General features: G+C 40.2%; 1 protein-coding gene across 1 annotated transcript; it reads right to left on the bottom strand.

The window, feature by feature from the left end:
- Window positions 1-12128: 12128 nt before the first annotated feature.
- Window positions 12129-14205, bottom strand: LOC149127081 (pyruvate kinase PKM). The gene has a single exon (XM_089331014.1). It carries the CDS (start codon window positions 14101-14103, stop codon window positions 12508-12510), a length of 1596 nt encoding a protein of 531 aa, XP_089187140.1. The 5' UTR covers window positions 14104-14205; the 3' UTR covers window positions 12129-12507.
- Between the last annotated feature and the right edge of the window lie 1023 nt (window positions 14206-15228).

The raw sequence follows: 15228 nt of genomic DNA, 5'->3' as shown, positions 1-15228 counted from the left end.
GTAGTATCTTGGTGCAGGGGGAGGAAAACACTGGATTTGTTTACATGGCTTTCTTAAATCTCAGGAAAATATTTTTCTTTAGCAGGCAGCAGAAGATGAGCCAAGTACTTGGGTCCATGTCCCCTATGTGGGAGGTCAAGGTACAGATCCTAGCTCCTGGCTTCATTCTGGCCCAGACCTGGCTGTTTCAGCCACTTGGGGAGTGAACAGGCAAATAAGAAAATTCTTTCTTCTCTCTCTCTCTCTTTCCTCTCTTTAACTCTTTCAAATACAAACAAATAGTAAAAATTTCTTTAATATATTATTTTAATGTATTGAATATTACTTGATAAATTAAAAGGGAAATGAGAATTAAAGGACAGTTTCCAGAAAAATCTTTAAAAAATAATTTCAAAACCAATAAACATTAAGTCTCCTTTGAGCTTTGTGAGTGAAATTGATTATAGATTAAAATGATAGTTCATATACTTAATTCAAAATTATAGAGAATGCCTCATAGATGTTCTTAAAATATCAGTATCAAATGAGAATGCAGATGGATGTTATAATAATAACTACTAGAGGAACTTATCATTTTAAAATGTTGCTGGTATATGTTCAGTTCTTAATTTTATTTAAACCTGTAAAAAATTGAAAGTAAATGCTGAACCTGGTCTTCAAAATCATCTAAATGTTCTGGTCAGTAGCTCAACTACTGAAATTCAGTGAGAGTCTTAAAACTAATTAAACATTTGACAAAGAAACACTCCCCTATGAATGCTTCATTTTTCTGTGAAATTCATTTGGAATTTTCAGGATCAAATTTGGAAAAAACAAAACACTTGTTTTTATGGGGCTTAAGCATGTTCAATACTGATGAGTACATTATTCCAATGGGACCCAGGCAAGCAGAACAAATGAAGTAAACTTAGTACAGAACACTCTACTCCGGAGGCATTTCCTTATGCATCCTTCCTGCAATCATTCTATTTTTCTTGCTGTAATTCCTATGGTTCAAGATTTTATTTACATGTATATGTATATTTGCTGAGTAAAACTATATTTATTAGCCATATTAAAAATAGAAACATTATATATGACTTTAAGTAATTATCTTAATATTGTAATAACTTCTTTTCATGCACTAATAAAAATGGTATCCAACATTAATTTTATTTTTTAATGACTATGGTGAAAACTGGGGCAATAGTTATCCCTTAATTCAAAATATAATACTTTATAAAATAACTATATCTTACAGTATATTGAAGTATGTGTTTGGGGAGGGCACTTGACCTTGTGTTTAGGAGATTGCCTGGAATGCTGGCACCCTATGTTGGAGTGCCTGGGTTTAAACCTCTGCTTCACTCCCAAGGTATCAGGTGATGACTGAAACAAAATTGTGCCCCTATCACCCATGTGGGGACCTCGATTGCTGCCTACAAGCTTGATCCTTATCTTAACCCTGGCTTGCTGATGCAGGCATTTGGGGAGTAAATCAAAAGATGAGATTGATCTCTCTCATTGTCACTCAAATAAATTAGTAAAAAAAGTAAAGTATTGCTAAGTGATCGTTGAAAAGGGGAGAATCATACATTCAATATGTTGTTTAATTTATGTATACACCACAGATCCCATTTGTCTCATAGAGCAAAATAAGCAACCACATGAAAACTTAAAAGCTAATATAATTTTGAGGTTCAGGCAATAGAGCAGGTGTATGTGAAATATGAGAGACAGAGAAAGAAAGAGATAATACACATTTTTATAATTGAAATCCATCAGACTGCTCTTTGTTGTTTTCATTTTGTAACCACTCCCTCTTGTAGTTTCCTGTAAACTATTAAACACTACAAGTGAGAAAGAGAGGTTTGAAGAAATTTCTAATTCTTCCACCATCCTGTATGACAATGTAAATGCGCACCTGAAGACATCTGCCAATCTTTTGGACTGTTCTATCATAATTGAGTATTTGGATGGATTTTACCTGTTCATTGGTAAAATACCTATTATCCTTTTACACCTTAAATTTCATGTTTTTTTTTAGAGCCATGTAACATAACCCAGCTGTATAGTTATTCCAGTAGCTCAGTAGAGAACTAAGACTAGCAAAAGCAAATATGGAATAGGATAAAGGGGATCAGAGATGTCTAAGTCTTTAGAAAACGAAAACCCAGTAGTCTCTATCAAGGCAAATGCATATTTCATACCAGAATTTTATCTTCCCGCATTCAAAATACACATTGTATTTGTTCCTTCAAATTGAGTACCACTACAATAATGTCACTGTTTCTGTCATTTAATTAAAGCTCTAACCTCTACCTTCTTTCTACCACTCTTGCCTATACTCTGTTATACACAGAACAGCTAAGGTGAACATACAGTGGGTCACATGAAGCCCCAAATAAAATAATAGACTTCACAATAAGAAAGAAGATGAACTCCTTATTGTGGATCCTGTGATCTGGACCCTAGAAAACAATGAAGAAGTATTCAGCATTATAAAAGGAATAAACAATTTTTACATACAACAAAATTGATAGGTTTTGGAAATCTGCTGAGTGACAAAGGCTACTGTTAAAAGTTATGTACATTATGATTGTACTTTTAGGAAGAATTATTTATTTGGCAGGCAAAGTGACAGAGACAGAGAGAGGTCTTAGATCTTCTAGTTCACTTCCCAGCTGGTTGCAACAGCCAGGGTTGGGTGAGACTGAAACCAGGAACCAGGAACTTCATCTTGGTTTCCCACAAGGGTGGCAAGGGGCCCAAGTGTCTTCTACTCCCTTCTCACCAAATTAGCAGGAAGCTGGGTCAGAAATTGAGCAGATGGAACTCAAACACTTAACCCACTGCAACAAAGCGACAGCCTCTATGATTCTGTTTATATAATATTCTGGAAACCAAAAATGACAGTGATGAAAGATTTTCAGTATTTTCTTGATATGAGAATTAGCAAGATGTAAGGGAGCAGTGGCAGGAATTCTAGAGGTGATAGATTTATTCTATGTCTTCATTGTGGTAATTATAAAAAAACTGCAAGTACAAAAAGCATTTATATTTTGTATTTGATAATCTAAAAATTAGTAAAATAATAAATGTTTCCAGTTTTTCAATTGACCAAATATAATTTTGAATTCTTGCAGAAGTTATTCTGAGGCTGGCCCTATGACGTAGCAGTTAAGGCCTCTGCCTGCATTGCTGGTATCCTATATGGCGCCCGTTCGAATCCTGGCTTCTCCACTTCTGATCCAGCTCTCTGCTATGGCCTGGAGAAGCAATAGAAGAAGGTGCAAGTCCTTAGGCCCCTGCACCCACATGGGAGACCTGGAGGAACCTCCTGGCTCCTGGCTTCTGATCGGCTTAGCTCCGGTCATTGCAGCCAACTGGGAAATGAACCAGCGGATGGAAGACACACCCCCACCTTTCCTCTCTCTGTGTAACTCTGATTTTCAAATAAATAAGTAAATCTTTAAAAAGATAAGAAGTTATTCAACATTTCTTGTCAGAGTTATTCATAAATGAAACAAAAACAATTTTAATATCTAAGACAATTTTATGGCTGGTGCCACGGCTCACTTGGCTAATCTTCCACCTGCGGTGCCAGCACTCCAGGTTCTAGTCCCGGTTGGGGCCCCGGATTCTGTCCTGGTTGCTCCTCTTCTAGTCCAGCTCTCTGCTGTGGCCCAGGAAGGCAGTGGAGGATGGCCCAAGTGCTTGGGCCCTGCACCTGCGTGGAAGACCAGGAGGAAGCACCTGGCTCCTGGCTTCGGACTGGTGCAGGGCGCTGGCCACAACGTGCCGACCGCGTGGCCATTGGAGGGTGAACCAACGGAAGGAAGACCTTTCTCTCTGTCTCTCTCACTCACTAACTCTGCCTGTCAAAAAATTTTTTTATTATGTTTATATCTACCTACTTCTTCAGAAATATAAAATGTCTCTCACCTTATCCTTTTTCCTCTTTATTAAGTCTTGTTTATTCAGTAGGAGAGATGCACTGTTTATATTTCTCAGGAGAAATTAAATTGATCTATTCATTTTTCTTAGCACAATATATACAGTACCTTGTTTTTTTAGACATCTAATTTGACTGCAATATTCATAGCTTTGTATAACAAGATAGATATCTTTCAAATTTTATATATATATATAATTCAAGTTACTATGATTGCTAAATCTTTTTAATAATAATATAATTATAAAAGCCTAAAATATCATAATATTTCACTGTAAAGGTAATGTTCTCAAAAAGAGAATGGATTTTCCTAATATTTAAGAGGAAATATTGAATCATAGTTTCCAAATTCAAGTATAATAAAATAATCAGCTTGTTTTTTATAGTGGCAGTATAGACATAATACCAACTTTTTTTTTTCAAGTAATAGTTCATGTTTTTATTGAAACACTAGTGTGCACAGTGACTCCTGTTGTTGATTTAGCAATTAAGACCCTTATTTTTATGTCAGTGACCACTTGAGGCTCTTGACATGAGCTGCCAATACTACCCTGTCAGTATTTAGACAGGGACATATGTAGAGTGGAAGTTCTCTCCTCCCTTCAGAGAAAAGTGCATCCTTCTTTGATGGCCCCTTCTTTCCACTGGGGTCTGACTCACAGAGATCTTTCATGCAGAACACTTTTTGCCACAGTGTCTTGGTTTTCCGTGCCTGAAATGCTCTTGTGGGATTTTCAGCCAGATCCAAATGCCTTAGGGACTGATTCTGAAGTCAGAGTGCTTTTGTCATTCTGAGTGTGCTGTGTGGACTGATTCCCATGTTGGAACTTTCTCTCCTTTGTAATTTTATCTATTGTTATTACCAGACATTTGGTCTTATTTATGTGATCCCTTTGACTTTTGGTCCTATCTATATGATCAATTTCACACTTAATATGGTCACTTTATCACATAAGATGGGATTAGTGCCACCAATTTTAATGGGATTTGTAGTTCATGAATACATGGCCTTTCTAAACAAAAATCCTCAGATGTCACACATCTGAATTTAGCTAGATACCTGACATGTTGACTCAGTCTTCTTGCTATCACAAGGAACCAAGTGCCTTTTACTGATTTAATATGAAGGGTGTAGAATAGCTCTCCAGTGAAGGGTGATTATTATATTTCTTTCATGAGTATGAGAGTCTCATAACTCACGGACATCACAAAGTGCCTACAGAGTTTGTGAGTTATTAAGGTCTGCCAAGGGACAAAAAGAAGATAATCACTTTTTAGTGGTGAAATATTCAATTTATTTTATGAGAAAAACTTTTTTATTCATTACCAGTTCAAAAAAGGAAGTGAATAAATAAAGCATCCCAGGGAATTTCTGTCCATCTATCCATCACTCTGGGACCTATGAGACTGTACCCTTGATTGTGGCAGTGATAGTGACTCAAACAATAGCAGAGAAGAATAACAATTTCTTTCTTTAAATTTGTACATATTTCTTAAGATTTAAATACAAAACTCTGCTTACTGCCTTACTCACTAATTTATTTTCAGAGAATAGAAAAAAACTGTAGACTATTATGGCCTTAATGTAAAAAAGTGAAGTGATTTCTAAAATATGCTTTATTTGAAATTGAAGTTAATAACACATATAAAAATATAAAAGTGCAGAGGAACTTTTTCAGTAGGTGTATGACATACATAACATCTAAAATTGTACCATTTTATGATTGCGTTGCAGAGCTATGCACGAAGTGAACTGAAGAATTTCTAAGATACAAATGACAAATCTCAAAATGTAAAATTGTGGAATAGTGATACCTTAGCTTAAATAAATCAATCATGTTTAAGAAAACTTTTATTGTGTATTTCAATTTTTTAAGTACTTAGGATTCCTTTTTTATTTTACATAATAACCTGACAATTTAAGCATATTTTAATGGGAAATACATTTTAATAAGGTTAGTTTATATTCATCAAATGAAATTCTGAAGTAGTAAGTTCAAATAATTGAGCAGGATGAAACTATTTTGTATTTCCAGCATATTAAAAGATGTAGCCTGTGTGAAAAGAATTGTGTGCATGTCCTCAACAATTACAATTGTAACCAGATAGGAAAGCACAGTACTAGATTTTTTTAAGATCGATTTTATTTACAGAAAGAGAGGAAGAGAGACAGAGAATGAAGTTTTTTATCCACTAGTTCACTCCCCAAATGGCTCCAACGGCCAAGGCTGGCTCAGGCTGAAGCCAGCAGCTTCATCTGGGTTTCCTTTGTGGGTGTCAGGGGCCCCAGGCACTTGGGCCATTTTTTTCTGCTTTCCCAGATGCATCAGAAGGGAGTTGGATTGGAAGTGGAGCAGCCAGAACTAGAACGGGCACCAAATGGGATGCTGCCATGACAGGCAATGGCTTAACCTGCTATACCACAGCGTCAGCCTTGAAACCAGATATTTCCACGTGATCTATGGATTCTATGTCTTTTGTATCATCTCTTCCCAAATAAGCACCAACTTGTTATAAAGATCACTAATTTATTTTTTATTCATTGTTCATTTATTTTCATTCATTGTTTTGCTATACAGGACATCTGCCATTCTATGAATCTGCTGTGTATCCCGCTTCCCATGTTGGATCATTCTCTCCCTTTTAATTATATCAGTTAGTATTAGCAGACACTAGTCTTGTTTATGTGATCCCACTGACTCTTAGACCTATCAGTATGATCAATTGTGAACTGAAATTGATCACTTGGACTAGTGAGATGGCATTGGTACATGCCACCTTGATGGGATTGTATTGAAATACCCTGGTACATTTCTAACTCCACCATTTGGGGCAAGTCAGCTTGAGCATGTCCCAAATTGTACATCTCCTCCCTCTCTTATTTACACTCTTATATTTAACAGAGATCACTTTTCAGTTAAATTTAAACACCTAAGTATAATTATGTGTTAATTACAGAATTCAACCAATAGCATTAAGTAGAACAAAAAAATACTAAAAGGTATAAAGTATTAGATTGTACATCAACAGTCAGGGCAAGGGCTGATAAAGTCACTGTTTCTCATAGTGTCCATTTCACTTCAACAGGTTTCCTTTTTGGTGCTCAGTAAATTGTCACCAGTCAGGGAGAACATATGATATTTGTCCCTTTGGGACTGGCTTATTTCACTCAGCAAGATGTTTTCCAAATTCCTCCATCTTGTTGCAAATTACCGGATTTCATTGTTTTTTTTACTGCTATATAGTATTTTATAGAGTACATGTTCCATAATTTCTTTATCCAGTCTACTGTTGATGGGCATTTGGGTTGATTCCAGGTCATGGCTAGTATGAATTGAGCTGCTATAAACATTAAGGTACAGACAGCTTTTTTTTTTTTTTTTTTTTTTTTTTGCCAATTTAATGTCCCTTGGGTAAATTCCAAGGAGTGGGATGGCTAGGTCGTATGCCAGGGTTATATTCAGGTTTCTAGGAATCTCCATACTGAATTCTGTGGTGGCTTTACCAGTTTGCATTCCCACCAAGAGTGGATTAGTGTCCCTTTTTCCCCACATCCTTGGCAGCCTCCGTTGGTGGTAGATTACTGTACGTAAGCCATTCTAACCCTGGTGAGGTGAAACCTAATTGTGGTTTTGATTTGCATTTCCCTGATTGCTAGTGATCCTGAACCTTTTTTCATTTGCCTGTGGGCCATTTGGATTTCCTCTTTTGAAAAATGTCTATTGAGGTCCTTGTCCCATCTCTTAAGTGGGTTGTTTGTTTTGATGTTGTATAGTTTCTTGATCTCTTTGTAGATATTGGCTATTAACCCCTTATCTGTTGCATAGTTTGCAAATATTTTTTTTTTCCCATTCTCTTGGTTGCCTCTTCACTTTCCTGACTGTTTCTTTTGCAGTACAGAAACTTCTCAATTTGATGCAATCCCAAATGTTAATTTTGGCTTTGACTGCCTGTGTTTCTGGGGTCTTTTCCAAAAAGTCTTTGCCGGTACCTATATCTTGCAGGGTTTCTCCAATGTTCTCTAATAATTTGATGGTGTCGGGTCGTAGATTTATTTATTTATATTCTTTTACTTCTTAGAAAGATGTTTATTTTGCTGAGAATAAATTCCCTGGAAAGTTGTTGCCTAAAATGAGTTTTAATCTTTAATATTTCAATATCTCTATTTCCTTAAATATTTGAAGATAAATGTAAATTCCTCAAATGTTTACTTATCTTAATAAAAAAGCCACAAGACCAGTGAAAAGGCACAAAGTCATGCTTTTCTTATTTCACTTACTTGTATTTCCTCACTGTTCTGCTTATTTTTCTTCTCATTCAGTTCAGTTTTACTTACTATAGTATTTTAAACTGAAGTTTCTGCATGGTGTGACCATGCAATAAATTTGATATCTGAAAGCAAAATGTCAAATTGCAATAGATTGTCAAAATAAATTGGAGAGAAATTGTTTCAGGATCCTTTACGTCTGTTAAATATATTTCCAGATTTGGAGAATAATAAAACTTGAGAGTAGAGTAGGGATGGTTTTTGAACACTTTAGTTTTTTGAGAACAGATGGGATTGCTTTAGAGTTGGCATTCTGTGGACACATGGATGTGAGAACAAAGGTCAGCAGAATGAGGCTTGGGGTTAACCAAGAAAGGCCTGAAAATGGGAAAACAAATCTACATAGCCAAGAAACAAGCAATCATTATCTCAGGTAGAAGGAACAGTCAGAGGAGGTGTTTCATGCAGGGGCTCTCTGTCTCAAAAACAACCCCAGAATATGTTTTTTAAAAAATAGAAAAGAATTAAAAAAAAAAAAAAACTAGTTTAAGCATCTGCCATCCTGGACAGCCTTACCAGATTTTGAGTGAATTACTTCAAACAAGAATTTTTCTGTCATTTTTCACTCTTTCCTACTCGTATTTGCCACAAAGTGAGGAACCCATAAACCTCATACATTTTAATCTTGACAATATTTTAGTACATTAGTTAAATATCTAGTTTATAATTTTACATTATTTTTCCCTTATGAAGATATGATAAATTTCATGACCTTTACCATTCATGAGTTTATTATTTTGTTGATTTACATTATAAATGATTCTAAACTTTCTGAACACTAAAACTTATACTCATGCCACACATTTTTTAAAGAGTCCTGTTTTCTAAATATTTATAATTCATTTATAAATTTTCTTTTAAATATTTATTTTTATTTATTTGAAAGGCAGTTACAGAAAGAGAGAAATGGATAGAGAAAGATCTTCCATGCACTGGTTCATTCCTCAAATTGGTGCAATGGCCAGGGCTGTGACAGACAAAAACAAGGAGCTAAGAGCCAGGCACCTCCTCCAGGTCTCCTACTTGGTGCTCAGGCACAAGCACTTGGGCCATCTTCCACTGGTTTTCCAGGTGCATTAGCAGGGAGCTGGATGGGAATTGGAGCAGCCTGGACTTGAACCCCTTGTCAATAGGGGATCCCAGTGTTGCAGCGCCTGCCCTCATTTTTTAATTTTTTTTTTTTTTTGACAGGCAGAGTGGACAGTGAGAAAGAGAGAGACAAAGGTCATCCTTTTCCGTTGGTTCACCCCCCAATGACCGCTGTGGCTGACATGCTGCGGCCGGCGCACCGCGTTGATCCAAAGCCAGGAGCAAGGTGCTTCTCCTGGTCTCCCATGCGGGAGGTGTGATACTCCAGGATCTTTCCCTTAATAACTGAGGAAAAATTTTGCACAGCAATACATATATCATCTGTTCTTTCATTAAGCTGTTAGAGGGAGTGGTAGATGCAATTTGGAAGATTAGTTTCTGGTATCCTTTTCTCAGGATGTGCTTAGTTTAAAAGTGTATTTTTAAGATAAGATAAGGGCCACTCAAAATTCTCCTTATTTCAGTTCATCAGATTAAGTTATGGCATTTTGAAAAATCAGAATAGAGGAAATTTTCTCTTTGTTTGGTGGAATAGCTCATTTTTCTTCAAACAATCTTTGAAGAGACATAGCTACAAATTGTGTGAATGACATTCATTCCTCTATGTGAAGTGACTCCCAGCTACCTACGGCTAAAGACATCTTCTTTCAGAGAAGTAAGATACAGCTCATATCTTGGCTCTCCTATTCTTTTTTTTTTCTAAGATTTAATTTATTTATTTGAGAGGTAGAACTATAGACAGAGATAGAGGAAAGAGAGAGAGAGAGAGAGAGAGAGAGAGAGAGAGAGAGAGAGAAAGGTCTTCCATCAGCTGGTTCACTCCTCAAATGGCTGCAATAGCGAGAGATGAGCAGATCTGACGCCAGAAGCCAGGAGCCTCTTACATGTCTCCCATATGGGGGCAGGGGCCCAAGGAATTGGGCCATTTTCTACTGCTTTCCCAGGCCATAAACAAAGAGTTGGATTGAAATAGGAGCGGCTGGAACATGAATCAGCACCCGTATGGGTTGCCACGCCACAGGCCTAGCCTATTATGCCAAAGCACCAGCCCAATTTCCATTCTTTAATTTGCCTCCACCAAGACTAGTCTGCAGAACAGCACTTTGCCAGTGACCATGTCTCCAGACTGTCTCAATAAGTCTGAAAATAAGCAAGGAAACTTGGATAATTTTTCAATCTGATTTATTACAGTCCAACTGAATAATAAGTGTAGCAATCCAGCTTAACACTATGTGTGAAAGTAATATTCAGACCGCTGAATTATTTTTCTTATATGTATATCAATTCAAAATTTTAAAAATATGGAGCTATAAAATATTCTTTAGTTTCAGAATGCATTTTTTTTTTTTGACAGGCAGAGTAGACAGTGAGAGAGAGAGAGACAGAGAGAAAGGTCTTCCTTTTGCCGTTGGTTCACCCTCCAATGGCCACCACGGCCGGCGCGCTGCGGCCGGTGCACCGCGCTGATCCGATGGCAGGAGCCAGGTACTTATCCTGGTCTCCCATGGGGTGCAGGGCCCAAGCACTTGGGCCATCCTCCACTGCACTCCCTGGCCACAGCAGAGAGCTGGCCTGGAAGAGGGGCAACCAGGACAGAATCCGGCATCCCGACAGGGACTAGAACCCCGTGTGCCGGCGCTGCAAGGTGGAGGATTAGCCTAGTGAGCCGCAGAATGCCGGCAGAATGTATATAATTTTTCAAATTAATATTGAATCATTACTCTGGTAATTTTGAGATGCTGGTATTATGAGAATAAGAACATTCTTTGCCTTTTTTTCAGGAAGCCCTATTCAGTTTTGCTTAAAATATTAAAAATATAGAAAAGGAATTACATAGTAGTGGATGTGAAATATGTTCTAGTTTTATGCATCTCAAGGTCCCTAATAATGTCCTATGATAAGATCACAGAATTGTTTCATATTTATCCTTGATATAGATAGTGCAAGTAAATATGGAAGTCCTTTTTTAAAGATTATTTCCTATGAGGTACTAAGAAAATAGCATTTGGGTCCAACGCTGTGGCATAGAATATTAAAGCCCTGGCCTGCAGCAGCATTCCATATAGGCACCTGTTCCAGCTCTGGCTCCTCCACTCCAATCCAGCTCCCTGATAATATGCCTGTGAAAGCAAAGGAGGAGGGCCTAAGTTTGTGGGCTCCTGTACCCACGTAGGACACCTAGAAGAAGCACTTGGCTTGGTGGGCTCAGTTCCAGCCATTGTGGCTATTTGTGGAGTGAACAAACAGATAGAAGACTTCCCTTTTTCTCTGTGTCTCTACCTCTCTGTAACTCTTTCAAACAAATAAAATTTTAAAAAAGAAAATGCTTTACTATTCAAATCATTTTTATACATTTTCAGATTGTTTTCCAGAGTTTTTAGGCAGCAGTAAAAGAAAAACCTCCTTGTAATAATCACACTATATTACAGATGACTTCTCAGTGATTATTGTGACAGGACTATGGAGAATAAGTTGAAGGTAAGGATAATGTCTATATTAAAAGTAATAGATTTTAATTTCAATAATTGAAAGGAAAAAATGATAATAACCTTGTCTAAATTAGTGGCAATTCTAAAGGAAAAAGGTTGAGGAAAAGATCACTGGTCTTCGATTTAATTCTTATGTCTTCTTATGGAAAAGCAGCAGACATCTATGTCTTTTTTTTTTTTTTTTTTTTTTCAGCCGCTGTTTATTGACACAAGGCAGGCTCCGGACAGCAGGCCTAGGCCTCGCTCGTGGGCGAGGTGGAGGTGGAGGTGGAGTGTTTGTTGGCGGCCACAGCTGAGTGGGGTGGGGAACACAGGTGAGCACAACACACAGCGTGGAGTGGGAGGCCCAGGGGGCCAGATCCGCGTCTGCCTCAACTGGACGCGCCGCCTCCCTTGAGGCCCAGCTCTGGCTGGAAGCTCTACACGGAGGGCAGGCCTTCCCCCACGTAAGCTAGGGAGGGGCCCTCCGGGCCTGCCCTGCTCCGGGCCTGCGTGAGCCCCGCTAGGGGCGCCGGCTCGGAACAAACACGTTTGGCGGGAGCCGTCTTCCCGGCGTCCCAGCCCACCGGTGCCACACTACAGCCCGAGGGAGCACTACAAGCGTTGCTGGCCTAACAGATGGGTTGGGGGAAGGAACGGGACGGGGCTGGAGGAGCGGCTGCGGGCTGTCACGGCACGGGCACCACGCGCATGGTGTTGGTGAAGCCAGAGCCAGGGCGCCATCCGGTGAGCACAATGACCACATCTCCCTTCTTGAAGAAACCGCGGGCCTTGCCGACATTCATGGCCAAGTTCACCCGGAGGTCGACATCCTCAGCCCAGGCCTCCTGGACCGGATCCTTACACACCACCGGGAAGATCCCACGGTACAGGTGGGCCTGGCGGGCGGTCTGGTGGTTCCGTGTCACGGCAATGATGGGGGCGCGCGGGCGGTACCGGGCCACTTGGTGAGCAGACCTGCCAGACTTGGTCAGCACGATTATGGCCCCACTGCAGCACTTGAAGGAGGCCTCCACGGCACCCACGGCGGCGGCTTCTGTGGGGTCGCTGGTAATGGGCGCCAGGCGGCGGAGCTCCTCAAATAATTGCAAGTGGTAGATGGCAGCCTCTGCCTCACGGGCAATCAGGTGCTGCATGCGGACGGCCTCCAGCGGGTAGTCGCCCTTGGCCGTCTCTCCAGACAGCATGATGCAGTCGGCTCCATCCAGGACCGCGTTGGCCACGTCACTGCCCTCGGCGCGGGTGGGGCGGGGCTTCTTGATCATGCTCTCCAGCATCTGCGTGGCACAGATGACAGGCTTCCCAGCACGGTTGCATCGCCCAATTATCATCTTCTGGGCAAGGAAGACCTTCTCTGCAGGAATCTCAATGCCAAGATCACCGCGAGCCACCATGATCCCGTCGCTGGCCTCCAGGATCTCATCAAACCTGCGCACCCCCTCGTGGTTCTCAATTTTGCTGATGATCTTGATGTTCTTCCCTTTCTCTCCCAGGATCTTCCTGACCTCATGGACGTCAGCCGCCTTGCGGATGAAAGAGGCAAACACCATGTCCACGTCCTGCTCCACGCCGAACTTCAGATCCTGGATGTCCTTCTCGGACACGGCAGGCAGGTCCACCGCAGCCCCGGGGAGGTTCACGCCCTTCTTGCTGCCCAAGAAGCCACCATTCTCCACCTCCGTCACCAGGAAGTCAGGACCTTTCTGCTTCACCTGCAGGGAGATGAGGCCGTCGTCCACGTAGACCTTGCTGCCCACGTCCACCACCTTGCAAATGTTCTTGTAGTCCAGCCACAGGATGTTCTCGTCGCACTTCTCCATGTAGGCGTTGTCCAGCGTGATCTTGAGCGTGGCTCCCTTCTTCAGCTCCACCTCCGCCGTGCCGCTGCCCTTGATGAGCCCCGTTCGGATCTCGGGTCCCTTGGTGTCCAGAGCCACCGCGACGGGCCGGTAGAGGATGGGGTCTGAGGCAAAGCTTTCTGTGGCTGTGCGCACGTTCTTGATGGTCTCCGCATGGTACTCGTGAGTTCCGTGGGAGAAGTTCATGCGTGCCACGTTCATCCCAGACTTGATCATCTCCTTCAGCGTCTCCACCGATCGGGAGGCAGGGCCGATGGTACAGATGATGCCCGTGTTGCGGGCCGTGATGGGCGCGGAGTCGATGTCCAGCCGGCACATGTGCTCCAGGAACGTGTCCGCCATGGCTGCGTGCAGCTGCTGCGTCTGGATGAAGGCAGACCCGGCTTCACTGTGGGACTTCGACATGGCTTCTGAGGTTGTGGGTCCCGGGAGACTCAGGCCGACTCGAGAGCTGCGCGTGCACTCCGACGGCTCGCTCGCGCCTCTACCGACATCTATGTCTTTAAACAATAATGGCTATCCCATTTTTGAGGTAAGGGGTAACACGCCTGAAATGCAGTGCACACAGAATGAAAATTATTGCTTTAACACCTATGAAGAAATGGAGGAGAGAAGTAAAGGAAAATTATTGAATTGCTGCTCAATCTTTTGATTGGAGAACCAAATCTGAGTGTAAGATTTTAAAAAATAAATAAATAAAAGGGATCTGACAAGCATGATTTCTTCTAACCACAAGGACCACAAAAGTATTTTCCTTATACATTATCAACTCAACCAGTAAGAAAGAGGTAGTTTGAATAGGAAACTTTCAAAGAGAAAGTAATATGCTAAGACAGCACACAACTTCACTCAGGTGTTTATAGGTAAAATTAAGAACATCTCCAAACAGGGAAAGGGCCATTGTCGTAAATACCTTTAAAGATGTTTCTGTCCAAATCCAAAAATAATCTGTAACTAAAATTCAGATAGGGTACTTAATAGACCTTCAAGGCTAAAATTGCACAGAAATACTAAAAGTTAATTCCTCTTTAGACTTAGATAATTTTATAGTTAAATTTAGCAGTGATATATTCCAATTAGTTTAAGAAAGTAACTAGGCATTACCTAGTTATTGCATTATATCACATTTTGTAATATAACACAAAATGTGTTATATCACATTTTCTATAACATGTCAGTTCTTTAAAAATACAAGTCAAGTAAGTGCTTAAAATTGTAAGTTCTTGGAATTTAAAAATCATATTTCCTGGGGAATCAAGAAAAATGAACTGTGTTGTGTTTTCTATCATACTATTTCAGGTTTGCAAAAAAGCAAGTGTTTGTCCCCAAAACTCCTCAAATCCAAATTATTCTATTTCTCTTGGTAACATATGCCTAAAATGTAATCATGTTGCCTAGAAAATAATTACAAATAAATCATGTAAAAAATCAGTGTTACAGAAAAATTTTAAATGATGGTATGGTAAATTGGAAAATGTAGCAGAGAATGGTCCAAATGTTTTGGCCCATTCCACCCTCATAGGAAATCCA

This window comes from Oryctolagus cuniculus, chromosome 4 (genome assembly GCF_051225735.1).
Source record: "Oryctolagus cuniculus isolate XC-2025 breed Fujian yellow rabbit chromosome 4, ASM5122573v1, whole genome shotgun sequence".
In the NCBI taxonomy this organism is placed as follows: Eukaryota; Metazoa; Chordata; class Mammalia; order Lagomorpha; family Leporidae; genus Oryctolagus; species Oryctolagus cuniculus.
Note: the sequence above shows the minus strand (reverse complement) of the source record. Positions and strands in the feature narration are given on the sequence as shown.